Source organism: Lycorma delicatula, chromosome 4, assembly GCF_047948215.1.
Source record: "Lycorma delicatula isolate Av1 chromosome 4, ASM4794821v1, whole genome shotgun sequence".
Lineage (NCBI taxonomy): Eukaryota > Metazoa > Arthropoda > Insecta > Hemiptera > Fulgoridae > Lycorma > Lycorma delicatula.
The window spans coordinates 171,873,184-171,894,189 of record NC_134458.1 but is presented as its reverse complement, the minus strand read 5'-3'; the positions used below and the strand labels follow the sequence as shown (position 1 = coordinate 171,894,189).

At 29.2% G+C, this 21,006-nt stretch overlaps 1 protein-coding gene across 1 annotated transcript in view; it reads left to right on the top strand.

Annotated features, from left to right (window-relative positions):
• LOC142324077 (uncharacterized) overlaps window positions 1-21,006 on the top strand; it is a 130,025-nt gene that overhangs the window by 23,964 nt on the left and 85,055 nt on the right. Inside the window, exons 4-9 of the mRNA XM_075364704.1 lie at window positions 1,804-1,836; window positions 11,176-11,913; window positions 15,352-15,474; window positions 15,616-15,805; window positions 19,479-19,696; window positions 20,853-20,931. Coding sequence (XP_075220819.1) covers window positions 1,804-1,836; window positions 11,176-11,913; window positions 15,352-15,474; window positions 15,616-15,805; window positions 19,479-19,696; window positions 20,853-20,931 — 1,381 coding nt within the window. The remainder of the gene's footprint in view (window positions 1-1,803; window positions 1,837-11,175; window positions 11,914-15,351; window positions 15,475-15,615; window positions 15,806-19,478; window positions 19,697-20,852; window positions 20,932-21,006) is intronic.

The window sequence follows — 21,006 nt, the reverse complement described above, 5'->3', positions numbered from 1 at the left end:
AGATTCATTTATTAAAAAGTGCGTAGTGTTCCCAGATATGAATGGTAAATTGTGCCTTGTAAATTTTATAAAAAAATTCTAGTGATTATTATATTGATCATTCCAGTATATTTCCTTTTTTTCTTTTTTAAGCCATCAATCATTTGACTTGTTTGTTGGTGTTTACAAGGCACAGTTCAAAAGTAAGGATTGATGAGTTATAAATGATGATTAGCAACACTGATTGGTTTAAGTGGTCTGTTGGGCATGTAACCGCCACATTGCTGTCAGTTCATTGTTTGCCTTGGCAAGGCAGTGTGTTAAAATGAATGCACCAATATTAAAATCCTTCCAGTGTGAGTTTCGTCAGTGATAAGATTTCTAAACACAAGAGGACATAATGCCTCTGAAATTAACCATCAGTTGTGTGAAACATATAAGCATACCACAATGAATGAAGGAGAAGTGAGGCAGTGGTGTCATGAGTTTAAGTGTAAGGCCGTTCAATGTTCATGACAAACAGAGAAGTGGCTGGTCTAGTGATGGATTGATGATCTCGGTGAACATGTGAATGCAGAAGTGAGAGAAAGTCATAGCTTTATGAATAGCAGTCTTTCTCTAGAATTTCTGGACATTTCAAATACAACATTGTTGAGAATCATGACAGACACTTTAAGTTGTTGTAAACTCTGTACAATGTGTGCCAAAACTGTTAACAAGTGCTGCTCACAAAGATCACAGATTGACATCAGCTCGTGCTTATTTCAAAGATAAAACAATCGTGCAGTGGTGTGATTTTGGTTCATCTAAACCAAAAAAAATTTAAACAAGCCTAGTCTTGAAGTAAAATCATGGCAGCTGTATTTTGGGACTAAAAGGTTGTGCTTTTGATTGATTTCATGGAACCTGGAACATATATCACATCACAAGTCTATTGTAGAACACTTTGTAAACTGCATCGTGCCATTCAGAACTGATGGGGAATTCTGATATCAGGAATTGCTTTTCTCAGATAACTTAGGTCTATACATGGCTGTATGCACAACAGAAACAATTCAAAAATTCTTATGGGAGATTTTTGATCATCCTCTTTACAGTCCCGATCTGCCCAGTGACTACCATCTTGAATCTCAATGAATTGAGGAAAATGAAGGGTTGAAAATCTCTGCAATCCCAGGTGGCAGAATTTTATTCAGTTGGTTGAAGAAACTTGTTTCACGATATCACTAGTGTTTGGAAAGAAATGGTGATTATTTAGAAAAATAAAGTATGTAAGAATTTGGAACCATTAATAAATTTTTCATTTTTTCAACTGTTCTCATTTTGTTAACGATTGGCCCTTATGAACAGTGCCTTGTACATAAACGAAAGGAATGACAGTAATAAACAACAGTACTTAACATTTTTGTTTAATATTGTAGTTTTATTAAATTTTTTAACTAACTTATGTTATTAGTTGTGTATTCATTAAATAAAATTACTAGAAGTCAGTCGTCGCTTTGGCCATCTTTGATGGCATGATTTGGTAATTTGATTTAATAATTTGAAAATACAAAGACTTTCTGAATGAGCTACTTAAAAATATTTAAACACCATTTACATGTTGTATTAAAGTAAGATAATTATTTTGAATAATTATTTTATTTATTGACTTTTTTAGTGCATTTTTTCTGATGTGATAAATACTAAAATTTATGATCTATATAGAAACAAATAATGATAAAACTTTGTTTATCGTTATTGGCAAATTAAATGTATGGTTTATAGTTTACTGCTACAGTAAATATTTCTGTTAATATTTATTACTTTTTTTTATTGTTTTAGAACTGGTGGAGGAAGGAGTGAAAACAATGCTAGGTAAGAATTTTTTAAATTAAAATGAACAAGTTTTGCATTACATTTGTATTCTCTCTCACTGCCCCCTCTCTCACTCTCTCTATGTATGTGTGTGTGTGTGTGTGTGCACATGCATGCTCATGTGCAAGAAAGAAAGAAAGAAAGAGATGTGTGTCTGTATGTAGTCTTTGTTTATTTGGCATTCACTATAAATTTTATCTCAATTTATGTAAATGAATGGAAGAAAATCTTCAGTCAGTATTCTCCAAAATACAAATTTGATTTAAATTTATTTACTATAATTCTTGTCCCTCCTGAAATCTTTTATTAAAATTCATTATTTACTTAGTATAAATTGCATAAAAAGAAATTGTCCTTGTGAGGTTGGCAAACATGTTTGCCAAACAAAATCTTCAAACATAAATGTTATTACTACATTAAGAAATTTAAAAAAAAGTTTTTTGTAAAAGATGCTTATAATTCTGAATGGTTAAATTTTCATAATTTGAAAGTTTTTATTTTCCTAGATGATTAGTTACGCTCTTGTACTAGGATCAAACCATTTGCAGTGTCCCAAAAAAAAACAAAAAAAACAGCTCACTCCTCACTATACTCACTTCTACCCACTCACTCCTACACACAACATACAAAATTCTTTCAGAATCTTCCTGAACAGGATGGTTCACAACTCTAGAAAGAACAAAGAGAATACCAACCAGGGTGGGTCAATCCATTTGAAGTGACCCAAAAAAAACATAAGCTGGTTGCTTGACCATTCAAAAATAAATTCAACTTACCCATATGTTTCCTACATGTTTCAGGACCTTAAAACTACTTTTTTAAAAATGTTTTATTTAAGCAGTTTACCTGTGGTGGCCATTTTTTGTTCCAGTGCCCACACCTATTTTTGTGATTGTAAGGGTTTACGGAAAAAATCATAACCAAAAAACTATTAGTTTATTTACTCTCTCTTCTTTCTGTGAGTAAATTACCAATAAAGTTATTTTTGTGATTTTAAGGGTTAAAATAAAAAAATCATAACTAAAAAACTATTGGTCCTGGAAGAATGAAGCAAAAGCAATTTAATATATTTTCTCAAAGTAAAAGATTAGTCCAGTGGTTTATTTACTCATCTCCCTTCTTTCTATAAGAAAATTAGCAATAAAGTTGAACATGAAAAACAGTGAAATTTCACTTTTGGTAATTCTTTTCAAGAGGCAGGGATAGCATACACAGTTTGAATTATTTTTTATATATAGGTATATATTATTAGTTCTACCATAAGTAATATTAATGTTGATATACTTACCCCTAAATTTTTATGAATTTTTGAAAATTTTTGAAAAAGTTATAACCTCAAAAATCATGAAAAACCTGTTAAAAGGATACCATTTTGACTCAATAAAAAAGTGCTCCAAGGGGGATTCTTGACTTCTTTGCACTTTACATTTTTTATATATTTTTGTATTTAACCGTTATGTTACAGTTGATGTTTTCAATATTTATAAAATAGTTTTTTAAAGTTATTAATGATACGTTGTAATTAAATGATAACTTAACCAGTACTATTAACCTAATAATACAATTTTGATTCAAAAATGGTTGTAAAACTTACCCAAACTGAGATTTCAATGAGTAGCCTATATCTTTTTTCAAGAATTCATTTTTAGTTTTATTTTGGTTTATTTTTGTAAACACTATCAAAGAAAAAATAAATTTTAGCAAAATTTTAATTATTCTTCAATGAAGTAGCCTGTCTTTGTAGCAATGAAAGTTTGTTATTTAGTGTGGTTAACCAACAGCTGTGATGTCTCTTCTGATAATTCTCTTGAAATTGTGTGAGAACGACCCATCACTGTAGTTAGTTGATGGAGGTAATATACCCAAAATGCTGCAAGCAGCATCCAATTGTTCAGTATTATGATGTGAGGTAATGTATTACTCTTGGTCTTCACATTCATATAGTTCTTTGTTCTGCTGAGAAAAAATATGTTTGAAACAGTTAACAGAAAGAGACTTTCCAGGAACTAAATTTAAATTTGGAAAAATGTGTTCTTTAAGAGCTTACTCTTAAATTTTTTTTTTGTCTTAAATTTTTCTTAACTGTTTTTTTTTTTTTATGAGTTCTCAAAGGGTCACAACAGAACTGTCAATACAGGTGATTGAATTTTGTCAAAAACATTTTTTCATGATATTTAGAAACACTAGTGACATCTGAATTAACACGTAAAAGAATAAGTTGTTGGTTTTCATCACTAAATTCACAAATCATTATGAGTACATTTGGCACTGTACCATACACAACGCTCTTCATTCACATTAATATTTATGACGCTAATATTAATATTTTATGATGCTCTTCATTCACATTAATATTTATGACACTAATATTAATATTTTATGATGCTCTTCATTCACATAAATTTCTATGGAACATTGTTCTTCCATTGTTTTATGTGAAATTACTTGAAAATAATGTAAAAATTTAGCTGACTTTAAAATTTTCAAATATAATATTATTAAGTGAAACTTATTTATTTATTAAACACTTCCAAACACAGGATGAAATTTGAGACACTGTAAAGATGTGAACAGATCACTGACTAATGTCAGACTGACCATTCTATAACTGCAAAGCTCTAAACGATGTAACAAGCATAAATGAGTATGTTGCAAGATGAATTTTCTTGATGACTGAAAATGACTTCAAGCGCCTGTTATAACATGATCACTGCAGTTGAATGGTTCAAACAAGTGTATTTCAACTATAGTAATAAATATAAAAATATTAAAGTGCCAAGAAGACAGTAAAACCCCCTTGGAACACTTATTTAGTTAGTCAAAATGGTATTTGCCATAAACATCTACAAAAGCACTGTAAGTTGTGAGAATTTGAGATTTTCATCACCAGCCCTGTCAGGGTTATTTGAAGCCAAAATTTGAATTTAAAAAAAAATTATTGTTTTCAAAAATTCATAAAAATTTAGGGGTAAGTATATCACGATCAATATTATTTATGGTAAAACTACTAACATATACCTGCATATAAAAAGTTAATTCAAACTGTGTTTACTATCCCTGCCTGTTGGAGTGAAATTTCTCTGTTTTTCATGTTCAACTTTATTGCTAATTTTCTTATAGAAAGAAGGGAGATGAGTAAATAAACCACTGGACTAATCTTTTACTTTGAGAAAATATATTAAATTGCTTTTGCTTCATTCTTCCAGGACCAATAGTTTTTTAGTTATGATTTTTTTATTTTAACCCTTAAAATCACAAAAATAGGTGTGCACACCGCAAAAAAAATGACTGCCATAGGTAAACTGCTTATATAAAAAATTAAAAAAAAAATAGTTTTAAGGTTCTGAGACAAGTAGGAAACAAGTGGGTAAGTTTGATATTTTTTTGATTTGGCCAAGCAACCAGCTTATGTTTTTCCCATTAGTTGATCCCATTACATAGTGTCACATTTTGGTTATGTTTTCAGACAGTTTCGTTCTGGGGTGGGGGATAACTCTCATATTAAGCATTTTTCATCAGTTGTTTTGCATGATATTTTCACACTTGATTAACCAATTATTTTGAAATTTTGTGACTGTATGATGGGTTTTATACATTGATGCCATTTAATTGTTAAAATTTGTCACTATAGGCTCCACGTCTTAAAAGTTTACTTGAAGGTAGAGTAATTTTTTTTTACATAATTCTTGACTAAATAATTTCCTCCTAAGTAGTAATTTGTTGAGCCAGAGTCGCAAAATTTATTTTTTCAGTTTTAGCCTATTTATTTTTCTAAAGTGTGTCCCTAAACTACCTGGTGTACGTAGAAGAATATCAGGGTTTTAATTGGTTATAATATCTCTTGGATAGGGTGTACAGAATTGATTTAAGACCAGAATCAAAGCGCAAAAAGGACAGTTTTAATTGTGGGCTTGGCCATATATTGGTTCTCCCTATCTTTCTGTTTGATTGCACCACTAGTCAAGAAAGCTTTGTTTTTGTTTTTTTTTTGAAGAAAATTTGAACAGGGAGTCTTTTTTTGTAGTGCTAAAAAATCATTTAGGAAATCCAGCTGGTGACTAAAAGTGTAGAATGTTTTATGGAAACATTTACATATATCATACTGTTTACAGTCGTTACAAATTTTGAAGCCTACTGGCTGCACTGTGCGTGCTGATTTCAGAATCTTTTTGTAGCATTGAAGTTGATGACTTTCTTGATTGTATTGTGTTTAGTGATGAATCAACATTTCTTCTTAGCAAAAAAGTTAACATACATAATGTCTGTGTCTAGAGGTCAGAAAATCCTCTTAAATCTTTACAATATGAATAGGACTTCCCAAAATTTAATGTTTTCTGTACAATAGGCTGATGACAAGTTTATGGATGTCCTTTTTATTTCCTTGTACGAAGTATTGCAATTGTGAAAAATTTCAGATTTCAATGGAAATATCCATTTTGACTAGTTTTGGTGTGATTTCTGTACATACGTGCATATGTATCTCACATTAACTCAAAAACAATTAGCCGTAGAATGTTGAAATGTTGTATTTAGAACCTTTGTAACATCTAGTGTACCTCCCCTCTAGATTGCAGTCAACTGGGCCAAAAATTGTGTATACAGTCAGACCTCTAAATAAATTTGGATTTTGGACTTTTTCTTAACTGCAGTAACAAGCCCTCGTTGATAGCTTTTCAATGATATATCATAAGTGGTACTTATTCATTGGTTCCAGAGTTATAGCCAAATCAAATTTTAATTAATGAAATATTTGGATCTTACAAGGAAGGCACATCAGTTTGAATCTGACTTCCATACATATTTTTTTAACTTTTTTTAAAAAATTTAAACATATTGATTTATTAATAATTATTTCCTTCTGATTGTAAAAAAAGGTTTTAACAGTAAATAATAATTCAATAATAACAATAAAAAAAAATGAGATGACATCTCATGACTTCCTTTTCCTATTAAATACACACATACACACATACATACATACACACACACATATATATATATATATATATATATATAGATTTATAATCCATTTTGATTCCTTCAGTGTGACGTCTAAGTACATATGTACGTATATATATGTATATGTGTGTGTATATATATATATATATATATATACATATCGATTTATAATCCATTTTGATTCCTTCAGTGTGACGTCTAAGTACATATGTACGTATATATATGTATATGTGTGTGTGTGTGTATATATATATATATACTTACAGACGTCACACTGAAAGTAATCAAAATGGATTCAGGGATGGTCAAAATGGATATTTCTGTTGAAATCTGAAAACCGAAATTTTTCATGATCACAATATGTAAAAATATGAAAAAAAATCAGAAGTTATTAGTGAAATAAAATTTTATGTACTTTTCATTTTAATTCAAAAATGTTTGCAATCGGAGGTTAATAATTATTAATAAATCAATATATTTAAATGAAAAATACATATGTGTTTAAAGTCGAGTGCGAATTGATTACATGTGTATGGTTACGGGTCCTACACGTTCTCACTTATACCACATATCTACTTGAGCGACGTGAAACACAATTAATATATAAACTAATGTAAAATGCTGATATGGATACCACATAAAAAATGTGATGCACAGTGCATCACATTGGTGTCCACCACAATGCAATTGTGTAACTGTGCACTTTATTAAAGAATACGTGGATTGTATCTCACTTTCAAATGAAATAAGTTTAAATGCAGCAAAAAATGTGTATATGTAATTTAATAGGCGTACAAGGAAGTTATGTGGTGTCCACATCAGATTTTTTGTTGAAGCAAGTATAACAGGAGTTACTTACTTGGATATACTGCTCTTTCATATACCATAGCATGTTCAGCATATTTATACCATGTATAAATTATTATTTTTCTTTGTACATCCAATATAATCTTAGAAAATTTAATACAAGAAAGGAATCGGGTTTAATTTTTGATCTTATATTTTTTCTGGTAAAGTACGTCATGAGTTAGTAAATGGCAATTATCAATTTTTCTTTAAGAGAGTATGAACCAGTGGTAAGTGTGCAAAATAAGAAATTTTTGTTAGCTATTGTTGATGATTTCAATCTTGCTAATACTTGTTAAAGTAATGAAAGTTCATTTTTAAAATTATTTTAGTGGAGGTTATGTTATTTCTGAATAATTCTTTACTAACAATAAAACAGACACAAATTTAGATAGTAAGCACAGAGGTCCTTTTTTGCTGTACATTAGTGTGTAACTTAAAGAAAGTATTAAAATAAAAGGAATCTTAGCAATTATTTACAGATATAACTTAAATCATGTGCGCAGTAAACAGATAGTGCTTGGTATGAAAAGTTATACCAATCCTGCCTATGAAATTTATGGTTTAATAAAAATCTTGAGTGCTGATACTTGATTTTTGTAAATTAAATAGTAAAATAAAATTCAGTCTTACTTCTGAAACAAACAGCTGTCTCAGAGAATCAGATTTAGCAACTGAAAATTTTATTACATTAAAAACAATGCTGTGAAGTATCATTTTCAAACATGTTCTCTTTTAAACTATTCCTAAAAATTAAGGTGGTTAAAAAGCCTAGAACCATTCTCAGATTTTAATAAAAACATTGATAAATGATTCATTTACCTGATCATTTTTGAATTTTAAGAAGTTAATATCAGTAGATGTATATACCAGGACAATTTGATATGTTATGAAATGTATGGTTTTAATGTATGGCATGCTTACTAATATGGACATTGTGTTTAGTTGCCATGAAAGTTGCATATAACCAAGGCATTTTACCCCTTACTGATTTCTTTTTTTAAATTTTACGTTAAGCTATTGTGCACATTTAAATTTGGTCAATACATTGCTATTTTATTCGTTTTTTTTTTTTATTTTCACGATTCAGTACCTGTAACTATCATAAAATAAGATATTATATATGCATTTTACCCATTTTTATAGTTATAAAGTAAGAAATAATGAGCTTTTTACTTACCAAGCCTGATTGTAATCTTAATTTGGTTCTTATTATGTCTAATAATAACTGTATAACTTTTCTATGGTTATTAACACTTGTAACACATTTTAAACATTCCTTTTGACAGTAAATATTGTGGATAATTAAGTAAAACTTTTTACTGATAATCTTTGGTTTGGATATTTACAATGTATAACAGTACTTATTGAAAAATAAAAGACTAAAGAATACTAAAGACTACTTAGAATACTACTAAAGACAAGCAGATAATAAAAGATAAAAATTAACCGAATAGTTTTTTTTTCTATCATTAGTAGTTTTGTTTTAGTATGAACGTTTTTAAAGCAAGGTGCCCTACATCTGTTTTTAAACAGTCCTACATCACAGTCATTGCAGTAGTATCAAGACTCATTAGTAGTTTTGTTTTAGTATGAACGTTTTTAAAGCAAGGTGCCCTACATCTGTCATCTGTTTTTAAACAGTCCTACATCACAGCCATTGCAGTAGTATCAAGACTTTTCTAATTTTATTTGCTGAACAAACTGCACAGCTTTGAGTTAGAGCATTTTTTTTCTGTTCTAGTAATGTACTCTGGGAAATGTCGTTCTTGAAACCTGAGGGGAAGGAAGGCCGGCTTTTTTTTTTTTAAATCTGTTCATAATGCCTTTTAACTATATTTTCAATCCGAGCCTCACTGAACTGAAGTGAAGGTAATTTACCTCCACTTTTCACATAAATAACATGGGCATTAAAAATGACTATGTTTAAAAGATGTCTAAATTGTTACTTATACCTGACTTCACCTTCTGTGTTTGAGTGGATAAGCACCAAGCATTTAATCCACCCAATCGACTCTTCCCATGTAAATGTTACAGTAATTGATTCAAGTTGGAATTAATGCATTTTTCCTTTATGCAGTACTTCAATGCTATTTAATTCATGGACCGTTGGTTGATAAACCTCCCATTTGTCTTGCCATTTTAAAAATATCATTTTACTATCTTTTTCACATAAAGTGATCATTTCATCTTTATATAGTTTTTGATCAGCCAAATCAGGGGGAAGACCAAGGTTACTTCGAACGATACCAACTAAATCTGTATTATCCTGATGAAGAGCAAGGGCAAGTTCTGGACTACAGTAAAAGTTGTCTGTGTAGATACAATAACTATTGTCAAATAGGTTACCCTTTTCCAAGAGTAATGACTATATTTAAGAGCTATGACCAAGATTGCGGTTTTTCAATTTATCTGTTTCAGCATCCACATAAACATTTATTTTATAAATATAACTAGATTTTGATTCAGAAAGAATGTTTTTATACCAAACCATGCTCGTTTAATTAGAATAAATTGAATAAAACTAAGTCACCCTTTCCACAGAAGTAAGCTCTCATCAATTAGTATTTCTTTTTCTGGATTATGAACTAAAATAAATCTCTGAACAAGATAATTAAAAACAGGTTTGTTTTTTGCTTTTTTTACAGGATGACAGGGGGGGTTTATTGTCAGTAAAATTCAAGAAACAAAAGTGAAATTTTACTCTTTTCCTCAAAAATTTTGTTTTTGAAAATCCTGGTGTAGAAAAAATTGGTTTGTGTAGTAATTGTTTATTTGTGGCGTCCAAATTATACCAAGCATCATATACACAGCTAAGAATAACATCTCATTACTATTAATTGGTTTCCAGTAGTGAAACTGTGAAAATTTTTTTAGCCACTTATTTTGCAAAAGGCGTAGAGGTTAGTCTATTCAATAATTAAATCTATAAGTTCATTAGTGAAATATAATTTAAACAATGAATAAACACAATGTGTTTGGATCTAACATCAATATTTTCTAAGATACTGCAATCAGTGCTTCTGTATGAAGCCGTGGCTATCAAAAGAACTATACAAGTATACAGCAACAAAATATTTGATCAGATAACAAAATAATATCACTTAAAATGTACGTTTGAGATATTACTTTAGGAGCACAGTTTTTTTGTTGACAGTGAGTGACGAGATATTTCATCAGGTGCAGTTTTTATTGGAATAGCTTGTGATGAGATATTCGTCAAAGACCAGTAAGGGGTTTTAGTCTGTAGAGCTTTGGGTAGTTAAAGTACTATTCTTTTCTTGTTCTAGTGGTTTTGTAGTTTGACCTGTGCAGGTTTATTCCTGCATTAGAGACACATATTTGATTTGGTGATCACTGTTTAAATGTAAACTTTAGATTGTTTAAAACTTTTTTCTTCTGTTAGTACAATAAAATTATTCTTAGGTTTTTTGAAAAATTGATTGTATGTATTTTATTTTGGTACCGTATAATTTATTGTATTAATCGTTGAATATGATTGTAATAGCTTCTAATTCTTTTTCTCTTCTACAGAAGTGCTAGCAGGGAACACAGGAGACATGGTAGTACTAACCGTATTGGTAGTAGCAGCAGTTACATGAATTATAGAGAAAAAGAAAACTTGTCATGGAGAGCAAACAGCAATGAAAGGTACGGTAGAGGCAGTCGTAATAACAGTTTTGAGCGCTGGCATTCTGGTAAAGGTGGTGGGGATAGACAAAGAAGAAATAGTAGCAGTGAACGTCACAGACAGAGCGGCAGTACTCGCCAGACTTCAGATAGGCGAGGTCGGTATAGGAACGGTAATAGCCGTGAAAGAAGAGATCGTCGAAACAGATCAAGAAGAAACAGTAATGAATTGAGGAGTAATCATGGGGTAGAGGAGATGTCAAATTGGAGAAATGAATTACGTCCAGCATCCTCTTTAAGAAATGAATATATTGGAGCTACTAGTTCTACTGCCATTCCTGCTACAACTAATGTTTCTTCATCGTCTTCGAATCCCGTGACTGATGAGCAAAAGCCTCCTGGTATACTCATTTTACCCAGTTTGACAGGGATGTCAACCAAATCACCATCGCCCAATAAAGACCAGCAAGTGGAAGTGCCATCTTATCCAGTTTACAGAGGAAATATTCAGCGGCAGTTGTTTAATCCAAATAACCCTAATGAACCGATTATTGTTGCGGCTGGTGGAAACCGTATAGCACCTCATTTACAGAAGGATGGTGGACAGATAATGTCATCTGGACAAGCAAATCTTGATAGCAGGTATATTTTTAATTAGTTTAAAGAAAAAGTATAATTAAGTTGAATTCTGTAAGTGTTTTGAGAGTGAAAGTTAGAAAAATAAGTTAAGGGTGTTCTGAAGGATTCTTATGTCACTTACAGAATTTGTATGTTGTACTCATGAATATTATAATTGAGGGAGTAGATCTGATTTTCTATTTACGGTAAACTTTTTGGATGACATTTCTGCTAAACATGATTGATTGCTTAACTTTGCATTAGGCATCCACAAGTGTGGTCATTAGCCTCTAATAACTGCCAGCTGGATGCATTGAAACCTATCCTATTTTGTTTAAATTCAGTGTTTCATGGTGACTAGTTTATTAACTTGGCTTTAGCCATTAACATATTAGTTTACTTGCTTACTTTCAGGTTGCTACTCTCTGAGATGTTCAAGGTGTTCTGGAACAACCAGATTTATTAGGGTTGCAGTTAACTGCCTTACCAAGTAATCATATGGTTTTATTAAAAATATATAAAAAAAACCTATATTCCACTATGTACAAAATGAAATTTTGTTATTCTATCTTCATTCTATCTTCATTAATTTCTCAAAAACATTTTGAAAGATTTGTTGTTTTACTTTATTTAATTTGTTTTCTTTAACTAATTCTTTTTTAACTTTGTAATTCTTGAATTTCTTTCACATCATCAACATACCTAGTCCATGATGATGTTTTTGTAGTTTATAATCTATCCATTATCCACAATAAACATTAATAATTTTGAATAAAATTGATTCATATTATAATAGTTTGAAATTTACTTTTGAAATTGACATAAGTAAAAAAATAAATTTTTTAGATGTTGGTATCAAAATTAACAAAAATAATCAATTTATAATGTCAGCTTGTAGGAAACCCACATCCAATAAATAAAACAGCAATACATAGTAATTCAAATCATTTGTAGTCATACAAAATTAGTACATATACTCACATGGTTAATAGAGCAATTAATTACACACAATATAATAAAAATAAAAGTAAATTAAACAAAGAAATAAATATGATAAAACAAATTGCTAAACATAATGGTTATAATGTTTCTTTAGTTGGTAATATATACAAAAAAGAAAATTCAAAAATTAACAATGCTAAAACTCTTATACCTATGTATGATATTCAAAAAATTGACAACATATATTTAAAATATTTATACACTGATAATGTTGTTGAAAATATAACCAATATTTATGATAAAGTTAATTTAAACTGGAATACAAGACAAACAATCATATAATAAAATATTTAAAAAATAACAATAATGCAGACTTTTGTAATTCATAAAATATAGTGTAATGATTGTGACCATATATATATATATATATATATATATATATATATATACACGAGGGTTATTTTTTTTCAACGTCCGATCGGTCACGAAATTAAAACTACAGTGAAAATAAAAAATTTTTTATTTGTAACAAGTACTTACATAGTTACGCTATTTCTCTACATAGTCGCCACTCCGATTTAGACATTGTCATAGCGTGGTACCAACTTTCCAATACCCTCGTCATAGAATGGAGCCGCCTGTGTTTTCAGCCATGTTTCTATGCTGGTCTGCAGCTCGATGTCTGTGCTAAAATGTTGTCCTCCTAGCCAGCATTTCATGTGAGCAAAGAGGTGAAAATCGGATGGAGCCAAGTCCGGGCTGTATGGTGGGTGATCAAACATTTCCCAACGAAAACGCTGCAGGAGCTTCTTTGTTACAGCTGCAGTGTGTGGCCAAGCATTGTCATGGAGAAAGAAAATGCCTGATGACAACATTCCTATCTGCTTATTCTGAATTGCCCTTCTTAGAAGTTGAAGAGTCACGCAGTATGAGGCTGCAGTGATGGTCGTGCCACGTTCCATGAATTCCACCAAGAGCTGTAGACCAGCGTAGAAACATGGCTGAAAACACAGGCGGCTCCATTCCATGATGAGGGTATTGGAAAGTTGGTACCACACTACGACAAATGTCTAAATCGGAGTGGCAACTATGTAGAGAAATAGCGTAACTATGTAATACTTGTTGCAAATAAACAATTTTTTATTTTCAGTGTGTTTTTAATTTCGTGACTATCGTACCTTGAAAAAAAAATAACCCTCGTAGGTAAAACTAATAAGGCTTTTAAAACTAGATTTTTGAACACATTAGAAATGATAAAAATGGTAAATTGGGAATATCTAATGTTGTTGACCACCTTATTTGGTGAAAAAAAGTTTGACCAAACTTACAATATCTGATATTCGGACAAATTTGGAAATAGTGGAAATCAAGAAATTTAATTTAAATAATAGTAAAAGTTTGGATATTTTGGAGCGATTTTATATATATCAATACAAAAGAATTTCCAACTTGATCAACTTTCAGACAGAATATGAAGATAACAACACTTATAAAAGTGGCAACAGATGGCAGCTCGTTTTTAGATAAAAATAGATATAATCATAATGAATATAAATAATTTAATTCAAATCCTCGCAGTAATGTAAAATTGGCTGGCCAGGTTACATAGTATAAATTTTCTATTTATTTTATTTTATTTTTAAATATATATTTAAATATAATAAATATATATTGTTAATATATATATTTAAAAATATAATATATATAAATATTTTTATATAACAATTACAATTACAATTTTTTACTCGCAAAAATTTAAGAAATAGACTAAAAAAAAAAATTTTATAACCAAAATAAAGATCTATAGGGTCTTACGTCCCTCTTCTAAATTTAAGCTTTTTAACTCAAAAATAAAATTCAAATTAAATTAAAAAAATAAAGTATAATTTTCGTCAAACATTTCATTTCCAGACCTCAATTAAAAGACTAATTATTATGCTACCTTAGCACAGTCAAAATACTGCGGCTATTTAAACCATTGAGCAGGTCAATATTATATAATATAATATATATGTATATTATATAATATAATTTATTATATATATATATTTATTTATAATATATATTTTATTTTATTTTTAAATATGTAGTTATTTTATTTAATTGACTTCGTATGTTTTTGATTATAGAACTACAATATATTGGTACAGAGGAATATGGGTCTTGTAAATATTGACTTTACAAAAAACAAATATACATATATATATGTAATATGTTATGGTAAAGTGATAAAATCAGGTACTTATATTGTCTAGGCATTATGTGGCATTGCAGTAAGGTAAACGCTTGAGCAATCTGGGCAATATGATTAATTATTGAAAATGAATGACTTCGCATGACCAGTATTCATAATGCCCAATGGTGTTCAGACGATGTGATTAATAAGATCAAAGTATTAATCACTTTGCATCGGCAATGCAAAATTACATAAATTACATTAATTACATAGCTAACTTGTGATTACAATTTAATTTTAATCACAAGTTATGTTTAATTAATCAAAGTTTTGTTATGTTTCAGTGGCGCACGTACAGTCCGTAATCCTTCATTGTTAGTGGATATTGATAGATGCGATTATGAATTGTTATTAATTATTAATTCTGGACAGATATTACAGTACTGGCAAAGAGTATCTGAATTGAGGTAAGTGGTCTACTCTGTTTTATATGGGTATCTGCATTTATTCGTTCATAACTTGTCATGTTCAAGTGTATATGTTATGTTACACATACACCCCGATTATATGTTGTATTGTTTTAATAGAGCTGTTTGATTTTATTTTAGGCATTTCCTGCAAGAGGCTCAGCGTGTGCTACTAATGACTGAATTGAAATTTTGTCAGTTAAACAATGTTGAACAGTATGTATGGAAAATGTTGTTCTATAACATTATTGAACATTTACGTAAAGCTATGACTGAAGTACCAGAAAATGTTGATCAATACAGGCAGTTGATTCTCAACATTATTAATGATGTAAGGTGTTTCCATTCATGATATTTTTTTTATTATTGAACACATCACTAGGAATTTAACACGATCACTGTATATTTTCATTAAATTGCTTTTTATTATCCAATTGTTTTTAGTTTTACACCTTCTTTGTTATAAATCAGGATAATTATGTGTATTAACTTGTGACAAAAAAAAAAAACTGACTGCAAATTATTGTGTCCAACTTGACAGAGCCTTAGATCTTGGTAAGTTTAAAAATATTAGTATCTGGATGTCTTTATTATTTTTCCATCTAATCTCTTATCAAAGAAGATCACTAAAAAAATGACTGTAAATTGATCTTTTCTAGTCCAATTTTTATATTCGGTGGTCCATCTACTTTATTTCTACTACATTTTATTACTTTCATTTTGTTGTTTATTTACATGTAGTTCTTGCATAGGACTTCATCCATGCTGTTCATTGTTTTTTCTAAATCTTTTCTACTTTCTGCTAGAATTACTGTATCATCATATTGGTAGCAGCCTTATCTTTTCACCTTGCACTGTTATTCTGAATCTAAATTCTTTAACATTATTAACTGCTAATTCTACGTAAAAATTAATAATGGTGATAGGGAACATCCTTGTCTGACTCCCTTTTTTATTACTGCTCCTTTCTTATGCTCTTTGATTATTACTGTTGCAGTTTGGTTCATGTAAATGTTAACAATTTTTCTCCTGTCTCTATACCTGAACCCTAATTTTTTTTTTAAATGTTGAACATTTTATTCCAGTCTATGTTATTAAATAAATGTCTTTTCTAAGTCTATAAATGTCTTATATGTCGGTTTGTTTTTCTTTAATCTTCTTTCTACTATTAATCTTGAGTGCTAAAATTGCTTCCCTTGTCCCTATACTTTTCCTGAAACCAAAGTGGTCTTCTAACACTTCTTTCACTCTCTTCTCAAGTCTTCTGTACCGAATTCTAGTTAAAATTTTTGATGCACGAGTAGTTAAGCTAATTGTTCTGTAATTTTCACATTTATCTACTTGTATAAAGATTGAAAACTGTTTACTAATGACTTATTAAAAAAATTAAGTTGTTGAGGTAAACAATATAAAGATAAAAAAAAAGATTATAAAATTGAGGGGAAAGGAGTTTTTATATATCTTTAGTTTTTATAATACTGGGAGTAATTGTATTTGTGCAGTGGCTGTTATGTCTAATTGTTGGGTAGTTGATAAATAGCTTTATTATTAAATCATTTTTAAGCAAATGCTGTTGTCTTAGATTTGTTTATAGCTTTCTTTTTTTTAAAAGTACAACCTCCTCCTATATTAATAATCATTTTCTTTATAAAATATGTTATTTAGTAACCTTAACAAATAAATACATGACTCAAAGTAGTAGTTGCCAATTATTTCATAAATAGTTAATTTTTATTATTGCTCTAAGAGATCTGTTGAAACAATATTTGTTTCAGTAGAATACATCAGGTTTATTTTTAAAATAAACTTTGTAATTTTAATGTAAGTTGGTTTAAATGAAGAAGTTGTGAAATGCCATTGTAATACTAATTCAATTTCATCAGAACAATATTGCAATAAATGTATAATAAATTATTTATAAAGATGTTTTGTCATTTGTTATTTTATCACTAAATATGAGTGTAAAATAATAAAGATTAAAATATCTTTTCTAGAAATAAATCCATTTATTAACTGTTTATGTAAGATAATATTTATTTTATTTTAGCTACTTAACTAAGACGTTTTTCAATGATGTTATTTAACTTGCGGACATACAGGCAACCTCTTATGGGATACATTATTGTTATTGATTTTTATTGTTTGTGGAATTTTTAGAAGAGTGATTGATAAAATGTAAAAGTTGAAAATTAAAAAAATAAAGTAAAACTAAAAAGGTATGTAGAAGTTCCCTCCCCCCCAAAAAAGAAATATATCATTTATTTATTTTCATAAAAAATTGGAAAATTTTCAAATGAAGGTTGTTAAAAAGGTAAAATACGTTACTGTAAATAAAAATTGTTTTATACTAATTCCTAGACATATGATGGGAATTTGTTTTAATTCTTTTCCAAATGATGTTTCAAATGTTAATTTTTGATAAGTTAAAAAACATATGTATACGATTTTCATAAAATCCAACCTCGTTTCATTTATTGTGCTTCTTTAAACTACCTTCTGATAAGATTATTAAAAAAAAATTCATCAGCTCACCCCATTATGTACATACGAGGGTAAGTCTATTATCTGCAATGCAGTTATAAATTTTATTGCAGTGAAAATAGGAAACTTCATGTACATAATTTTTCAACATAGTCCCCTTGCATTTCAACGCACTTAGTCCATCATTGCACAAGCTTCCTGATGCCCTCATAAAAGAAGGTTTTCGATTGAGCTGCGAGCCAGGAATGCACCGCTTCTTTCAATGCTTCATCATAGGTAAACTAAAACAAACGGAAATCAATTGATGTTAAGACATTAACAACTGACAATATTTTATTATTTTTTATAAGAATACATTTAAAAAATTTTGGAAATTCAGTATTAAAAAAGATGTACTATTTTTCAGAATAAAGCGAAAAGTTTGCAAAAATATGTAACCCGTGAATTATTATTAAATTTGTTACAGAAAATTACAATATTGTAGAAAATAAATTATGAAGTTAGCAATGAATTGTGTAAATATTCGTAATAATTAAATTTACAGACAACTCCATTTTTTTTAGCAATTAGTTCAAATATATAATTTGAATCTTCAAAGATCATATAAATATTGTAATACAAAGAATTATAAATTGTTAAAATAAATTTTAAGATTTCAGGACATTTGTTGCCAAGTAAATTAAATTTTAATTTGCATGGTATGAATTAAAACAAGAGAATGAATATTTCAGCCCATTCTTTGCAGTACGTATTCTCCTTTTTTTTTGTAGACTTCTGTAACAATCAGTGGAATATTTTTGTGATTTATCATGTATGTAATATATAATTATGATATGATAAATTTAACTTATTTATTTACATACCAGACATGTGGTCCCTGTGCCTCATGCATTGGATGAATTTTGTATTCAAATACTGGTCACACTGATCCGATGTGGATTTAATCCGTCTAATATCAGAATTTAATCTTTAGAATTACTTTGTGTGACAAAAACGTAAATGAGAATAGATGAAAAATACATCTGCTGCACCAAAGAAAAATATAGGGAAAACTAGGATGCCTCGTCTGAATGCCTATACAGGACTTACCTAATCGATAACGGCACACAACATGTTAAAAAAGCTAGCGTAAATATGATTTGATGATTTTGTGTGGAATTACAATATTTGTAATGTTTGTTTTATATCTTTATCAAATTTATTTTTACTTCAAATTGGATGTTACATAAAAAAAAATTTAATAGGTTTTGTATTTAAAAAAAAAGGAAGTATTATGAAATTGATGTATCTGTCTTCTCCAGTGATATTGAATAGATTAGAGTTATTTAAAAGAATTAATTATAAATAGAACAAAAAGATTTATTTGTATTTAGTTTATGCTTTACCATTATGTAAAATGCATTATTTTTAAGTTTAAAATCGTTTTATGGTTAACTGATATTTCAAATTAATTTGCTCTTAAATTTTTATAATATAAATAAATTATGTAGTGTATAATTTATTTATTGTTTCTTTGTTTATAGGGAATGAAATATTATGAATCATTATTGGACAGATTGGAGGCTGCTCATCAGATTAAATTTGATGATTATTTAAAATCAAATCCTGATTGTACAAAAGGCCTTGGATATATTGGTTTGGCGTTAGTGTCAGCACAGAAGTTATTCTTGTATCTTGGTGATTTGGCCCGGTACAAGGAACAAGTAAATGATGGATCTACTAATTTTGGGATTTCCAGGCTGTAAGTATTTTCATTTGGTTATGAATTTATTTTTTTTCTTTCTGTTTTGGCATTTATTTTTAGTAAAAATAATTATTGACCTATTGATTTTTAGTATTACTGAACATTAAGAAAGTTTATGATTTAATGAAAAACAAATGAAATGAAATTTTGAATTTTGGCAAAACTATCAGTGAAACTCATAAGTTTCATATGAAAATAATGGTAAGGAATGTTGACTGAATTAAGGTGAAAATAAAGAAACTGCTATCCTTGTCATAATGAAGATTATTATGTGGTAAGTGAAAGAGAGTATAATTGAAGTTACTTCCATGATATTTGTAGATTATTTAAGGAAATGTTGAGACAAGAAAGACTGTAGAATACAACAGAAATTGAAGAATTATGACTTGATTATTGGCAAAGAAAAAGAAGGATGAGATATTGTTGGTCTGAAGGAAGAGGATATTTATCTGTATGAAATGTTGCTGAAAGTTGTGTTGAATTTCATGTACATGGAGCAAGTTTAAAAACCAGTGGAAGAATGATATTTTACCAAACTGTTAAATATTTGCTGTGAAAAAAAAGTGTACCTACAAAAGGAAATGTGTTCCTATATAGTGAAAAGGTTCTGAGCATGGAACTTAATTGAAAAAGGACTAGAGTAGTTTTAGGTGGGGAATGAATTAAGGTGGTTTAATCAGGAGATAGGAAGGCACCTTGGGAATAAAAAGAGCTTTGAATGGAAAGCAGTATTAGAGGGAGTTATACATGACCTAGAAAACTGAAGGGGGACCAGATATGCATGCATTAAAATTTTTTAGTATAAAGTTGTAATTTCACACTTTGTCAAATAGGACTGTTCTTTATTAGTTTATGGTTCAACGAGTCATTTTTAAATTAAAGATCAGATTTAAGTGTTGTAACTAGTAATTAGTTTTGCTAATATTGTAATTAAGTACCTTTTCCTATCGTTTTACACAAGTTTCTAATGCTATGATATGCATGAAAGCATATTGTTTCAATTGAAAAATGCAGAAATGATGAAACAGATTCACTTATTTGTTAAATTTGTAATTACCTATTCCTGTAATGTCAAATTACTGACTTGCTAAGAGTCTGTGTGTTTCTTAGATGAGATCTTATCTGAACAATTTTTTGTTTTATTATGTTTTAGATGGTACACCAAGGCGCAAGAGATAAATCCGAAGAATGGACGTCCATACAACCAATTGGCATTATTGGCTATTTATGCAGTATGTAATATTTTATTAATAATTTCTGTAATTGTGCATGTTCATTAATTTAAGAATTATGTTTATTAAACAATT